A 16,182-nucleotide genomic window follows, 5' to 3' on the forward strand; every position below is an offset into this window, starting at 1 on the left:
CTTTTAATTATATTGTAGGCCTTTACATAAACATCTTCTAAACTTTTTAAATAACTCTTAATTGTGAAATTATTTTATAAATCACAATGTTATAATTACAATTGAGCAAAACTGCTGAAAATAGGAAATATGTGTGTACCGTACAGCAATCTTTGTACCTAATAAATAGTAATTTCGTAAGTCACAGGTTCGTTCTCAGACTTGGACATGCCAAAAACCGGTGGTGTCACTTTTTATTTTGGTCAAACCAAATGTTCTCCTTACTATTAGGCATATTTGCACAAAGAAGTTGTGTTTAATTAAGTTTAGACAATAAGTTATGATATCATTATATTGTTTCTTTATACTATACTTATGACAAAAAAGTGAGTTCAGTTTGCTGAGTGATAGAGGTTTAATTGACTATTTATTATATATATTGTTGAAGTTTGTACAAAATAAATTAAGTAAACGATAAAATATAGAACTTGACTGCTTTATACTGTCGTTTTCTTTTCAGCTTAAACCTTCCAAATCGCGTAGTCCCTCGACTAAGCACAATAAAGAAAATTGTTTTATGAATATTAATGAACACAAGTTTTTATTTTAATAATATGAAAACAATTTGGACTATGCTAACTCTGCGTAAGGTTTTGGAAATGCATAAAATACCCAGACCTATACGAACAATCACACCCATAAAAATTACGTTATGCAAGAAATCGAACCCGCGATCGCTGAATATAAAGATACTCATATATTAAGACTAAAAATAAATAAAGCTGCAATTAAACATCACTGTCTATTTTTATCCAGTTTTTATTTATAATACAAAAACATTTCCTATACATTTTTATTAAGTACAATGTTTTGCTGAGGTATATAATATAAACCTACCGATCTAACTAGTTTTAATAAAAAGATCAAGTCTTTATTCACTTTTACAAATTTTCGAGTTTACAGTTAAAAATATTAGTATGTATCCGAGTCAACGGCCGCTGTAACCTGTGAATATAAAATAGTCTATTGTAACAAATCAAGTCATTCTAAAATGTCTAGACAATCTGAACAATCTCTAGAGTAGAGATAGAAAAAGACTAGAGATTCCAACGTCATTGGCCGCTGGTTCATCTGTCATGTTCGATTTATGTACTTGGGCGTTACCTACCTGTTGGGACGTGCTTGCTATACCTAACCTACCTAAAATAACTAAGTATACCTGTTTCTTTTGTTACTTTCCTTAGTTTGTCTCAATTTTATATCTACTACTTATTTAGATGTCTGTATAATTCAGAAAAATATTAAGAAGGGCCGTGAAATCGTACAAAATGGCTGAATTACAAAATGATGCAAGATCAGATTGCATAGAGATAACTCTATGCACTCTAACCAAGCTTTGAGTGCATAGAGATAATCGATGTTTAGTAGCTTTAGAAAAACACACATTTAGTAGGTTCGTATCATCATAATAAACATCATCATCATTTCAATGACCTGTAAAGGACATACTGCGGCGAATTAACCATAAACCCATTATTTGGAATCGGCGCAGTATGTCCTTTATAGAACATGATATAAAATATATCTACTCATACACTATAATAATGATATTTACATAATCACATTAATTATTTTTAAATACATATTAAAAAAAGACCAATATTAAAAATTCTATTAATATTGAGTGTGGTGACAACCGTACGATATTTCTCTTAAATGTAATAGATTTACGATCCTCGGTCAAGATTTTTATATCAAGTTCTAGTTATTAGTTCACGTACACAGCCTCCAACGTTTTTGTCAAATGTATAATAACCAAAGTACAATATTGTAAGATGGTAATAATAAGGTTAGAATAATGGAGTACAGGTACGTCACCGTACAGTAGTCAGCATTTTACACCGTTCGATGTCCATATAATACCCAAATATACCAAATACCAGTACCAGTTTCCTTCACAAGCAAGCATTCGTGCACGCAAACAAGCATTCACTCCGGAACTTGTCATTTATACTTACAATACCATAGCATCCAGATTATATGGCAGCAGACTCAGACAAAGTAATTTAAATATATGTATGAGATTTTATACTTCTTTAAGGATAAAAAAAAGAATAGCATTTATAAACTTCAATTCATTGTCCGGAGTATTTTCATATCTACCATAAAACAACGAGAAATAAAATAATCACTTGTAGTTAGGTATATTTTAAGGCCCCTAATTAAATCTTTGTTATTGCTTCCTACCTGAACCACACTATATTTACCTTATTATTCACATATTACTTACATTAGTGTCCACACACGTCCACAACTTACTAGGCTTTACTAGGCCTCGTAGGTGACGGCGCCAGAGCATCCCTGCGATTACGAAACTATTAATATTGATCATAACTATTCTGAAATTAAACTCTTTATTGTTCCTATCACAGAAAAAAAAATACATACATTAATATATCTCCTACATCTTGAGATTGTATTTTATTAGTTAGAGTAGAAACAAAACAGCTTGCAGTCATGACAGCTTTAATCCTCCGGACTACTGTTACCACTTACCATCAAAGCGTCCGTTAGCTTGTTTGCCATTCTAATTATATTTAAAAAAAATGCTAGAGGAGAAGCCTATAGGATGAGGGATAAGGAATTCAGGTATTATAAATAAGAAACGTCCTTTCGATGTTACTATTTTTATTTCCGTCTTAATTTTAAGACAATTGTGTCCCTAGCGTCGACACACATACAAGATGCTCCTTGGTACATAAGTATTGCAAATTTATACATTACCCATATAAATATCTATACAGCATCTATATGTACAGTGTGTATGTGTGTACCAAAAAGGCTCCCAATATCAATCTAAGGATTTAATTACAATAAACACATCCCGTAGACTGTAGGACCTATCGCACTATGAGGTACCACCGTTCACTATGTGAACTCCGGTACACTAAGCTTTATATTATTTAAGACAATTACTGGCAGTGCAACCGACTTATGCACGATCGATACCGCGATATTAATTTAATTATTATGTAATTAGTGACAGAGATATGTAGCGCGGGACATATATTACAAAAAAAGCTGAATATTGCGACGTGTTCGAAATAGATTATTTTTGAAGAAACTGCTTTTATTCAGTACCTATATATATCTACTGTCTCAAAACACTACCTGCTCGAGTGAACTTACTATTTTAGCCACATATCACTATCATTGCCGCACTAATTCTTAATTACAAACGTACTTTACAATACCAGTCGGTACCTTCACGAATTATTTTTAATGTACTCACAATTTACCGTGTGGCAGCACAACACGTCGGCTACAAATCTGTTACTTTAGTTCTACCAACACCGAGAATAGTTCGAGCCTTGCAGGCATTAAATTATAAGTCGATCACAGAATAAAAACATTACATCCTGAACTAATAGCTTAATCATTATATTGATAAACAGTATTCTAATAAGAAAAATAGGTAGATTTTTGGTACAAATGTTCTCGTTTCATTCTTAACCGCGACAATAATCACTTATCTTGTGCCATTATTTAGATTCAAAGATTCAATAAAAGCAAAATAAACAATAAGCAAATGAATCACTAACGTGATTACACAATTTTTACATTACAATCAATATGAGGTCGTGGTGGTACTACGAAGATCCAAATAAGCATCATGACTTTTATAATGTTCACTACACTAAGCGATTTACACAACGCTACATTTAACATTAAAGTATCAAAATCAGCAAATATTAAATTAGATCTAATGTAAATGTTACAGTCCAAAATATAAGGGCGGGCACTGACGGCTACTCTCGCATATACTTCAACGAACGAACGAAGCCAAAAATAAATATTTTTGGCTTCATTAAAAAAAATACTAATGACGCATTCGTATGAATAATTTATATATCTATTTGCATTTACAGCTATATCCGTCAAGAAAAATTGTCATGCTCATCAAGAGTACAGTAATATTTTACTACAGTGAACGCGTAATAACGACTGAACCTTGTTTGAATGTGTTGTTAGTTCAAACCTTTTTGGCAGTGAAACAGATACTATAAGCAATCGTATGTAGCAGCAAGCTCGATTACGGACGGATATGACTGAATGATAATATTTAATGTTATCATTCAGGGATATCCGTCCATAGTCGAGTGGTGATGGACTAACAATGCTTTATCACTATTTTTGTCTCTAGAATGTCGTAAGAGACTAGAGAAATAACGAACATCAGTGGAAAGGACAAGTATAAAGAGAACTCTATACCAAAACCAGCTTTGTCAGCTTCCTACGGTCAATATAACTAGTTTCTAACATATTTGTGAGGACATATGGTTGGTTCTCTGCTGCTGAAGTAGCTGTTAGTACCCGCCAAAATTACTCTTTCTTATTTAGAAAAATACTTTATACAATGAGAAATGAAATTTAACGTAACGGATGAAGATCTTGAACATAACCGGTTTGATTGTAGTATTTATATTATTATTATATTCCCAACATCACCACAAAATTTCTAGAGTATGAAATTAATTAGAATTTAACTAAACTACAAACTAACAAAAACAAAATATGTGTATCTAATTATTTATAATTATAACCTACTATTTATAATGAAAAATCTTCAATTTTCCATTGAACAAATTCGCAATTTATTAATCGGTTACTAAGAACACGTGACAGTGGTTCTATCAAGTACCCTTGAAGTATTATAGACTGATAGTCATGAAAATCCTATAACTCGATCTCAAAGAACAGTTCATATTGTCAATATATAAGTTGTTCCATAGTCACAAGATGACACAAGAAAATTATAAAGAGAAATCTAATACTAGATTCATTTGACAAACCGAAATAATTAAATGTATTGACACTTATTATGATTTGAAAATTCTTCTTAAGCCGTATTCAGGTAAATAGTCATTTACTTATTCTATGTTTTTACATCTCTCGTCTAAATGGAGTTATAGGATACAAATGAACACAACTTCTCAGGAAAACGCAACAAGCTGTGGTTTTAATTTCAAAGACTTGCTCTATGAAATCTGTTAGTATCAACCATGAGAAAAGATGATTTTAATTACTTAATTATAATATTAAAAATAATAATGATATATTGTATTTGATATATCTTCGTTTAAAAATATATTCTTTTTTATCTGAGATCTTACACTTGTAAATTATATTTGCAATATGATTGGGTATAGATGAGGGCACTCATTACAGAAACGCGTGTAAAGAAAACAAAAAACATAAATCAAGCACAAACAAAATACATATTCAATTCCTTAATATTTTTATGTGTATAATTGCATCGATTAATTCCTTTCGATTTACTTTTTACTAATTGTCATTTGTCATACATTAAGGCAGCAGTCACCAAGTTTATTTTTTTATTTCTCTCAGTAACATATTTTACACTTATGGTAAACATGTGACAACCGAACCTCATAAAAGAGAAACCGATCTGTATATTCAGTTCACTGAAGATCCTGAAGAGATGAATGATAATATAATACATAATTCGTATTGCTACACCAATAAGTTGTGACAAATGACCGTAAATGTAGAACTATCAGCATTATCGAGCAGCAGTAGAAATACCCAATTGTCGCTTTGAGACTTAGGCCCGCTTGTCCCTCAATTTTATTATTTAGCAAACTAACTGTACACTATCAGTTTTTGTATTAAGAACGTATGAAATAGAAAACGAGCAGGGGACGTGAGAATGAGGATTTTTTGTGAAACATTTCGGCTCTGAGTTCTAGCTCTTTTGAGCCTTAACGATAAGAGCCATCGAGGTATTGCCAACTCGTGACGCGTGGCGTGAATTTGTGGTGCGAAGTGTATGTTAGGTGGCTGTTAAAAGCCAGCATAGAGGTAGTTTACTCTGTGTAATCCCAGCAGTCCTTCTCATAACCCTCATGCACGTGCTCGAGCAACACCTTACGCCGGCTGTCGCAATATCTGCAAAAATAAAATATATATAATGTATTAAAATATTGCAGAGTTAACCATGTTATATTATATTCTATCGTTACATTGCATGATGACATATTAAAACACATTACATTAAAGACTACAGTTAGCCAGACGTAGCTGATACCTGTGCGGCAAATTTACTAACATCGCGCGGCACCATATGGGACCGAATTCAATATAAAACTGAAAATATTTTTTTATAGCCACAACCTCTTCCAAATCTTCACCTCCCTTTTATCTGTGCTGCTGACTGCACCAGATGAAGGCAATACAAATAATTGCGGTACCTTCATAGCCGATAAACCTGCGAGTAAACTATTTAGAAATACAATCGTGAATACATGCATTATCTCAAAAATATTATTAATTTACCTGTATTTGTCCTGTACTTTCTGTTTGATATCAGCCAGGTTTTCGCTGGTAATATCACGTTCGAGATATTCAGAGAGCGTTTCAGTTGCGGACTCCAGGTCACGCTGATTGTCCTCGAAGATCACCGACTGGTTGTTCTTGCGAAGGTAATAAGCGAACACGTAAGTGTACATTAATGTCTGCCTGCACTGACATAGAATATCGACGGCCTTCTTCAAGAATTGAACCTGTAACAATATGTCATTTCAATATATGCAGATGTATACAAAGTATTAAATTCAGCGCAAGATAATTCTAAATGGAAATAAATGTTTTGTTGTCGCTATTGTAACACACAAGAAATCCAATAAGAAGGGTATAAAGATTCCTTTCCACAAAACAATAGACTTAGCTTGTAGCAACATTAGTTTTGGATCAACAAATTTGAATGAAATCAGATATAATTTAACAAATGGGACATACTTTCCCTACCATCCTGGTCAGGAGAATGATTAAATTGAGAAGATTAACAAATGATAATAAGATAGTAATAAAAATAGAAAACAAATTGACATCCTGACTTTTGTAGTTTTATCCTTATTAAGTGTTTCATCATCCTAGCTTTCAGCTTGTATTTATTTTATCCTCTTAAGGGTAAAGTAAAATAGGGAAGGAAAGTTAGAATGATGAAACTTTATTCTTTGGCCTGTTATAATTAGCCTAAATTATTTTAAAAATGTTATCCAAGATTACTATTTCACGCGTACGAAGTCGCGGACAATAGCTCTGTTCTGTTCTGTATAAATTTCTAACTCCAAAATCACATGAACACAATATTATATACAAAACTCTCTACTACGCAGGCATAATTCCGTGTAGTTAATCTCGGTTGCGTTACCTCGATCCAGCTCATGTTGTGCTGCTGCATCTCCTCCATCTTCTCCTTGACGGAGGCGTAGAGCTTGGACTCGAAGCGAAGCGACTGCATGTGGTTCATGTACCGGTTGCAGTAGAACAGATAGCGCTGTAGCGCCGCCCGAGACCGCTCCTGAGCGTCACGAGCCGCCTTCGCCTCGTCCTCATCGTATCTACACATACAAATAGTTATTTATTTACGTTTTAATACATTAGGAACATATTATAAGGAAGACATATTATAGTACAATATTAAAGACAGTGTTGTCGGTCAAATAAACCTTTCGAAACTACTTTCTGCTCAGATCAAATATCAGAATGATATAATTAACATAATAATAATTAAATAAAAAAGATTATAAACTTTATTGAAAATTGAAAAAAAAAGAATTGTGGTGACATTTGATATACAATCTATGAATATTTTATTGTAGAAAATAGAAGTAACTACTTAAACTATAGACATAAAAAAATTAAGAGTATTAAAGAAAAAAGTAATGAATGGTAAAGTTCCACGGACAATAGCGCAGGTCTTAAATTTTGAATAACAATTAATTTGTAAAACAACTATTGTACCTGTTGCAATTGTACCAACTGCTACCATGCGGCTCCCAAGGTCCGAGGCACACCCAACAGAAGTCAGCCTTACAGTTTTGGTTTTTACACACCATATGGTTGCACCCGCCATCCTTCTCTATGGTCACGTTACATTTCGGACACTCCTTAGTGTTAGCAGCTATCCAGTTGGATGTTTCAGAATCATCGTCGCATTTCTGTAATACAAATATACAATTTAAAATTTGGGGAAAAACAGATTTATTTTCAAGCATACTAAGCATACGGCCCATCTGTTGGTAAATAATGGTAAACAGACGCCTGACACGCCAAAGGTGTCATGTGCGCATTGGCGACCCTTAAGAAACCCTAATCCTATCCTTTTTTAATAACCCCATGCTGTAGTCTCTCGACAAAACCTACTTAATCGCAGTCTAAAAGTTGAATTATGTAGTTCTATACATATGTATGATAATGGAACGATGCAGCGGCGTGCGCTAACAGATTACGCCGGGGGGACACTAGTGCTAATGAGCATGAAATCAGTTCAGTTAACCCATTATGTTAAATTCACCAGAAATTTATCAAGATGGTTTCCATTTGGACATGGTTAGCATTGGGGCTATTAGTCTACATCACTAATAATCCCCTTCCCCCTACCATATATGTATTATATATAATGTACCCACCTTGATCCACTTGCGGAGGAGGCTACAACGCACCGGATCGTGCCAGTTCTCACCGCACGAGAAGCAGAAGGTGTGCCCGCAGCGACACGTGACCGGCGCCGCCTCCACGTACGCCACCTTGATGGCGTTACTGCAGTCCGGCGACGGACACCAACGCAGCAGTCGGTTACACTGCAACGACACGTTGAAGTACATTCATAACCAATTATTTAAACTCGTCTGTTTCACACTCGACCAATTTTTGTATGTACTAAAACTATTATTTCAGTAGTGGGGCATATTCGTACAAAATTTGGAACAGATTTTAAAAAGATAGAAATGTTCTTAATTACATTCTTGTATATGATTTAATTTTTTTAGTGTATGAAATACAAACATTGTAAAATTATTATTTATAATATAAATTATAACTATTAACCTCATATGATCATTTATTCATTGTGCTTAAATGGAATTAACGATTATCTTAGACAATTACACTTCTAAATTAACAAGATGAAAGAAAATGTAAAAGAATGTTGAATTGTTGTATGGAACTTTTAGCGATAAATATTTTAAAACGGAAATCTCAAATTCGATAAGATTCATAAACATCTTTAAAAGGATATATAATAAACTTGTTAGTTCAATATATTATACACACCTCAACAAAGCTGTTTGTGATAATATGCTGGTACTTAAGTTTGACCCTGGGATCTCGTACTAATCGCATCACAGTCGCATCATCCACCAAGATGTCGCATTCATGCGCTGCGCATGCTATTGTTTGACCCTGTAATAATAATTTTACTCAGTGCCACTCTTTTGTTATAGAGACATTATTAAATTCTTACCATAGTGTGTCATGTATTTGAAATATAGAATTAAAATCGTTTCAACTGCTTACATAAATTAAACAGATTCCAGATATATCAATCGGTTACTACTGGATCACACAATATTGTATCAATATAAAGTTTTTATTATTCTACTAACTCAAATTTACTCCTTTTTTATTTACTTTGCCGATATAAACTAGGATTGAATATCATAAGTCTAGGAATTAAACCCAATTTCAATCATATCTGTCCAGTCGTACAAGTGTGATTGAATAATGTCTTTACAAACTTTAACATTTTTTATATAGGAGTATTTTTTAGCAGGTGGCAACAAAGAGATTGCTCTAAACAGATATTCTGTTTAGGGCATCTGTAAACACTTACTATACACATGTATGGTATATCAAAAGTATGATATAATTATTTTCTAACATTTAAAGTTATAAATTGAATAAATAAATAAGAATGTGAGGATGGAATTTAAAATTCATTTAAAAAACACAAATCACTAAAACCATAGTAATAATAACACTAGTAAAAAACACTTACTAAGCCTTCTTCCATTATTTTTGTTGTTAAATATTCACACCAACACTGCGTGCAAAATCTGTGCCCACATTCTAGCCCAGTCATCATCTGTAATGTAAAAAATACTATGCAAACAGTAATCTAAGAAATAATAATAATAGTGTAAAAAGCCTGGCCTTGGTGACTGCAACTGATAATCCTTTATTTTTCTTATATTTAATGGTAATATGAATTTATTACAATTCTACTTACCGTTAATGGTAGCACGGAAAAACATATTTCGCATTCCTCTGTCCCTGATGTTGATATCCGTCTAGGTAGCTACAACGAAAAAATACAATCCAAATATTGAATTTGTCATAATTATAAATAATATTAATAAATATTAATATGAATGGGAAAAGATGTGAGTGATTTCTGAGACAATTTGTATTTAGAACAAAAGAAGAAATACACATAATATAATTTTCATTTCAGCTGATTTATAAGAGGTTCCTTTTAACCTTGGCAATGATACTGTACTAATGTGTAGTGGATATTACCATCTGTATTAAAAGAATATGAAAACTGAACTGAATAAATATATATATATATATATAATTCTTTGTTTCTATACCTATGTTAGTGAGGAATATACTGGCCAAATTTATTTAAATTTGTAATATATTCAAGTTACCTTCGGTCTTTGTATGACAGGTTTTCTAAATGGATTAATGACCCTAGCTTCTGAAAACAATTGATCTTGGTCCCCATCATAGAATCTTTCCATTAGCTTTTCTTTATCCCATTTGAAATGATTTAATAGTATTCGAGTTGTTGTTGCCGGTATCTGAAAAATAAGCAAGTCAGCAATACTTAATACAATAATATAATTTATTTATTTGCTTGCTACATGGTACACTTTTGAATCTTACTAAATAATAAAAGTACATAACATGCAGCACCCCATAGGGATATGCAAATTTTGAAAATGAAGTATATTTATAAATATCACTATAATTTACAATTACCCACAAAATGCATGCATTTTAATATTTATATTAATTAATTAATATCAGGTTATTGACGACCTGGGTGGTCTAGTAGTTTAGCACACACTCGCAGAGCATAAATTTGTATTATAATATATATATATATATATAATTTGTATTCATGAGTATGATTGTTTGTATCAGTCTGAGTCTTTCCTATGTCTAATATGTATGTATTTACAAACAAAAAATATATCTATGTATTTGTATCACTTATCTAGTACCCATAACACAGCTTTGGCTAGTTCAACTTGGATTTAAATGGCACTGTGTGAATTGTCCTGAGATTATTATTATATAGTTCATATAATTAAGATAATAATTATATTATTAATACCAATTTTTATAATGTCATCCATTTTATATAATATAAAATAATATTATAAAGATTAAAAACACTTATTTATCAGCTATTTCATTAGTTTGTCTTTGTTAAGATAATTAAAATAAAAAGACTAAAAAAGCAAATATTAATTTAAAAACACTGACATTATTTCAACCTTTATCCATAATAACTTAATAAATATATATTGGATAAATAATGATGTCAGATATATAGATAAGAGTACAAAAAGTTACACCTAAAAATATGTTGATAAATCATATTCAGCCCACTACATTACTTTAATTAGCAATTTATTAGGATATGAGTAAGCATTTAAAAAATTAGCTTGCACATTCAATGATTGTCAGTAAATCTTATGACAATTTAATAAATATTTGTAATAAAAGTAATAGACAGTAGAAAAATGCTTTTAAACATTATTATTGCCCATAAAAATTTATATGTAATATTATTATGTTGTTCCGACAGAAAAATGATTATCAGATAAATTGAATGCTAGTGAAATTCAAGACTCAAGAACTAGACTATTACTATATTTTATATTTACTTATTTATATATACTATATTTTTTTGTCTCGGAGTCTAAATTGCACAGTCCAAATGTCAAGTTCTTAAATAATGATACCAGCTACAGTAGTGTAGTACTGAACCTACAATACCTATTTCTTGATTAATAATGTTTTTGTTCTACTTAAAGTTTTACTTTTCAATCTATGAAGTTTCCGCAACATATTTTTAAATTCACAGACAAACACAAGTGTTTGTATCTTGTCCTGTGGTACTGTCTTTGATCTAAGAATACAAAAATACATTTCCGTGTTTACGGTACATATAGTAATATTTATGGTATTAAACTGCATACTAATATTTTTGTTTCTTAAAACAACAAAATATTTCAAGTAAATGTAAGTTTTCTGAAATATTATTCTGACAAATCTGAAATATAATATGACAACAAAGGCCATTTATTGTATAAAAGACGCAATTAGTATGTGTATGGGCTGTATATTTAATATTTAGTTAGACTATATTTATCAATCATCATCATCATCATCGCAGCCCATATTTATCAATACCTATACTATATTAATTTTGTGTTAATACATTAACAAATTATAATTACTATATAACCCTTAAAAATTGGTAATTAACATTAATTTCTGACGACGGCACAACAATATTTAATAATAGCAAATAGCTGACAAAAAATAGGTATGCCAATTTTGTCTCAGAGATAAAAAATTAACTATAGAATCGAATGAGTCAAAAGAATTTATAAAGCATGAGATATGTGTAAGCATAACCGCCTACGGTACTGAATTGCATCTATCTACTCTGAAATGCATATAATATGAAGATAATAAAGTTACAATTTGTATGTATATTAAGGCAATAACAAAGCTCAGTAAATTCAAAATAAATAAAGAAGCAAGATATATTATACAAACTACTGTTTAAATTAGTGAAATAAAAAATATTGGAAACAATACAACAGTTAATAATGGAACACAATGTTCTAATTTTTTTTCATGTATTGTAATTTTTATACTTAGATGTGGGTAAATACTTTGTTTATCAATAAAATGTAGTAGGTAGACACAATATGTTATTGAAATAAACTGATGCAATAGCTTGTATGCTATATAGCCATAACATGGTTTGTTTAATAATATTACATATTAAAGACATATTACATACAGTGTCAGAGTTCAAGCCAAAAATTAGGTAACATATTATAGTATTTACTATATAATAGTAGTAATGAGAATGGGTATAAAATATTATATATGTTCTATGAGTCATATCTGTACAGAAAACTGTCAGAAAAGGTTAGACTATACTATGCCTGACCATTATAAGCTTTATAATCTATATTATCTTCATAAAATAAATTAAAAGAAAATTGGAATTATTATTTAGACAATGACTTCAAGTAACAAAATATTTATAAGTAAAATGAACAAAAGAATCAGGTTTCTAGGCCATCATCTTCAATGATAGATATAATGGCATAATCTAATAAACTCAAGGTCAAAACAAGTAAAGTTCAAGTAGAACTTTGTCGATGAAGCTTAATACATAATAAAAATTGCAGTATAAACGATTGTATAAAAATATTTCTGAAAACAAGTAACCTCGTTTAATTAGTTCATTGTTTACTACTAACACACTGACCTCCACAACAGTATTCACATCTTTGATACAATCCACCATATGCTGCACGATTTCTTCCGTTGATAACACCTCGTATGGATATTCCTCGAGTTCCGTTTGTCGTTCCCTTGTACTGTGTGTTTCAACGTCCATTGCAAAGTCGACATCGTCTCCACTGGACTCATTCCCAGAATCCACATCATCCTTTGTGTCATCTTCAGAGTCCATATTAGAGTCTTTGACGAAGTAATATGTATTTGAAAATAAAGCTACAGCTTGAGCAAGTAAAATAATGAATTAATTACACCTAAGATTTAGGAAAGGTCAACAAAGAAGAAAATAGTTCACCCACGGGCTGCCAAAACCTCTGACGTATGGGTGGCAGTGTTGCCAATGACAACTAAACTATTGCCTGTGCCAAGTAGTTGGAAGTTACTAAATTATCCGATTTTATAAAACTAGCTAGCTGACATGAGCTAACGTTTTTTTAAAGTACCTTAGCGTCTAATGATAATTCTCAGTTTCATTTAGCTCATGTTATTTTGGTAGTTTAATTTTAAATAAGTTAAGACGTCACAGATAAAAAAGTTTGTGTTTTGTACCTCGGAATATGCTTTATAGATTTCGATATCATTTTTTGCTTTAATAATATCTCAATTTTGTTAATACTGCTGTATTCTTTTAAAAAATAGAATTATATAAAAATAATATTCCACCGATTTTGAGATGCATTCAAAAAATCATATCTATATTCAAGCCAGATTACTGGTTATTTATGGGGTAGGCAGATAATACCGAGTATTGCTACTCGGCTTTTGTAGTTATACAAAACTGAGTCTCTAGATCCACCTGCAGTCTCTTCTATCAATCACTATCGATCTGCTGATTATGATTGATCAACCTGAATCTGGGTCTGTACCTGCATCCATTATTTTCTATTATATACATCTCGTCATTCATGCCTAAACGAATGTAGCAGGTGATTTTTCATTTTTACACCAATATTCTCCTTCAAACCGATTCCATCATAATTTCTTTATTACAAATGCAGTCAACCGCTTTTACTCTACTTTCTCTTTCTTACATACTCTTGTTACCTAGCTATAGTGCTGTGGGGACAACTAGTGATAAATTGTCAAACAAAATTCCCCTAAAAATTAGTTTATTTCCTTCTAGGGATTGTAGATTCAACTCAGGAGCAATAACTCTAAAAGAAGTAAAAATAATCAAAACAATTTAAAAATTATAATGTAAATTTTCATTTATTACAATAATGAATAAGATTTCATTGCTCAGACATTTTTAAAAAAGTGGTGACTGGTAAGCTGGTTGTAGCAACAATGATTTATTTTAGTCACAGGAATGCACCATGGTGGCAAAATCTGTCTAACAGTAAGGTGAATTAGGGATTATTATTTATGGGAATTGGTGAACTGACCTGAGGATTACTTCTAGGACTGCAGAGAAAAATTGCTATAGCTGTTCTTAGAAATAAATTCACATTACAGGTACAGGATTGTAAGGAGTATAAACTACATACCAAATACCCCTCTGGCTTAGACTATGCATTTTTGTCATTAAAACAATGTTTTGTGCAAACCTAAACACAGGATTAACATTAACATTTGAAGTATATTTGGATTTTTAAATGTATACATTATTTGAGTTAATTATATACATTTCAGAAATTACCAGATAGTTTAACCTAATTATTAATACTTATACATTGTTAATGCAGTTTCATCAGTAATTGTATCATTTAAACCAAATTATCTAATTCATTTTGAATAGATTCCAGCTGTAAGAACACTGAATAAAGTTCTGAATGTGTCAATTCAATTTCAGTATCCGCTTTTATTCCAGATAGTGATATGTAAGATTTTGGTGTCTTACTTTTTTTACAACAATCAGAACTCATTTCAACATTAAGTTTCCATGAGAAGTTCAATGTCTCTTCATTATTGTAAATTAATTCTTTACCCAGATCATCCAGGGTTGCTCTCATATCAGTAGACCAAATCTTCACAATAGTTTCTGCTTTTTCATTACTCAATCCAAAATCACTCAAATTGCTCTTCAAATTTAGTGGCATAAAAATAAATTTAAACATTCTCTTATACAAATACAAAATTGATTTAATTGCAAGCAACAGATTCTCTTCACTAACATTGAATATTTTTTCTAATTTTTGTCTCTCATCTTCTGTAAATATTTCAGTATCCTGGAGTTTTAGTTTTGATACGATTCTGCGGAGGAATTGCTCAAATTTTGTTTCTTCAAATTGGTTAATAACTGTAATACCTCTGTTTAAGCTGAAAAGCAAAAAAATATTACAATAATATTAATATAGGTACAAAGTGACGTAGAATAAAAGCTACTAAACATAAATATAATAGTACCTTGGTGAAGATTTCAACCAGTGAAGATCCATAATTTTATGGATATTAACAAAATGAGTTATGTATACTGATTAGCAATTTAGTATATAAAACTAAGAAAGTAGAAAAAAAAACAAATAATAGACAGGAATGTTAAAATGTCACAACAACATTAAGGAAGCTTGGGAAGTTACTCTAAAGTAGTTCTTTGATTAGTTCAATGGAAGAGCGCGCGTTCAATGAAAGACGAACCGCGCAATTTAGTTCGCAGATCGTTCGCACTTTAGTTCGTTTTGCTAAAAAAACGTATATATTTTTAGGAAATAATATTTATAAAATTAGGCCAAGTCGCAAAACTTCACAAATCAGAAGTTAACTAGCTTGCTGTATATATCTGAACGAACGAACTAAAAGAACAAACTAGTTTCAAGTCTACATAAGGTTTAAAAGTAA

The 16,182-nt window shown here is 31.2% G+C and overlaps 2 protein-coding genes across 3 annotated transcripts; both read right to left on the minus strand.

The window, feature by feature from the left end:
* Window positions 1-865: 865 nt before the first annotated feature.
* LOC131850002 (E3 ubiquitin-protein ligase ariadne-1) lies at window positions 866-13,730 on the minus strand. 2 transcript variants are annotated; one of them, XM_059200144.1, is made up of 12 exons: window positions 13,373-13,730; window positions 10,497-10,649; window positions 10,073-10,141; window positions 9,842-9,928; window positions 9,118-9,246; window positions 8,475-8,645; window positions 7,807-8,003; window positions 7,214-7,403; window positions 6,337-6,563; window positions 5,872-5,949; window positions 2,270-2,340; window positions 866-984 (listed from the first exon to the last, which is right to left on the minus strand). In XM_059200144.1, exons 1-11 carry the CDS (start codon window positions 13,577-13,579, stop codon window positions 2,298-2,300), a joined length of 1,551 nt encoding a protein of 516 aa, XP_059056127.1. In that variant the 5' UTR covers window positions 13,580-13,730; the 3' UTR covers window positions 866-984; window positions 2,270-2,297. The 2 variants fall into 2 exon arrangements, with proteins under 2 accessions (XP_059056127.1, XP_059056128.1); XM_059200145.1 differs by lacking the exons at window positions 866-984; window positions 2,270-2,340 and having other exon boundaries at window positions 4,859-5,949.
* Window positions 13,731-14,644: 914 nt separating this feature from the next.
* LOC131850028 (uncharacterized) lies at window positions 14,645-15,911 on the minus strand. The gene is made up of 2 exons (XM_059200179.1): window positions 15,751-15,911; window positions 14,645-15,663 (listed from the first exon to the last, which is right to left on the minus strand). The coding sequence occupies exons 1-2, from the start codon at window positions 15,780-15,782 to the stop codon at window positions 15,111-15,113; spliced, it is 585 nt and encodes a 194-aa protein (XP_059056162.1). The 5' UTR covers window positions 15,783-15,911; the 3' UTR covers window positions 14,645-15,110.
* Window positions 15,912-16,182: the final 271 nt, after the last annotated feature.

This window comes from Achroia grisella, unplaced genomic scaffold (genome assembly GCF_030625045.1).
Source record: "Achroia grisella isolate CSIRO2021 unplaced genomic scaffold, CSIRO_AGI_Agris_v1 utg676, whole genome shotgun sequence".
Classification (NCBI taxonomy): domain Eukaryota; kingdom Metazoa; phylum Arthropoda; class Insecta; order Lepidoptera; family Pyralidae; genus Achroia; species Achroia grisella.

Excerpts from the sequence above, each read along its gene's own strand:
- LOC131850002 (XM_059200144.1), bottom strand. The coding sequence starts at position 13,579 with ATGGACTCTGAAGATGACACAAAGGATGATGTGGATTCTGGGAATGAG. Across the intron at positions 8,646-9,117 it reads TCACAAACAGCTTTGTTGAG|TGTAACCGACTGCTGCGTTG; the intron begins GTGTGTATAATA and ends GTGTCGTTGCAG. Across the intron at positions 2,341-5,871 it reads GACTGCTGGGATTACACAGA|GGATGCTCTGGCGCCGTCAC; the intron begins GTAAACTACCTC and ends TCGTAATCGCAG.
- LOC131850028 (XM_059200179.1), bottom strand. The coding sequence starts at position 15,782 with ATGGATCTTCACTGGTTGAAATCTTCACCAAG. Across the intron at positions 15,664-15,750 it reads TGGTTGAAATCTTCACCAAG|CTTAAACAGAGGTATTACAG; the intron begins GTACTATTATAT and ends TTTGCTTTTCAG.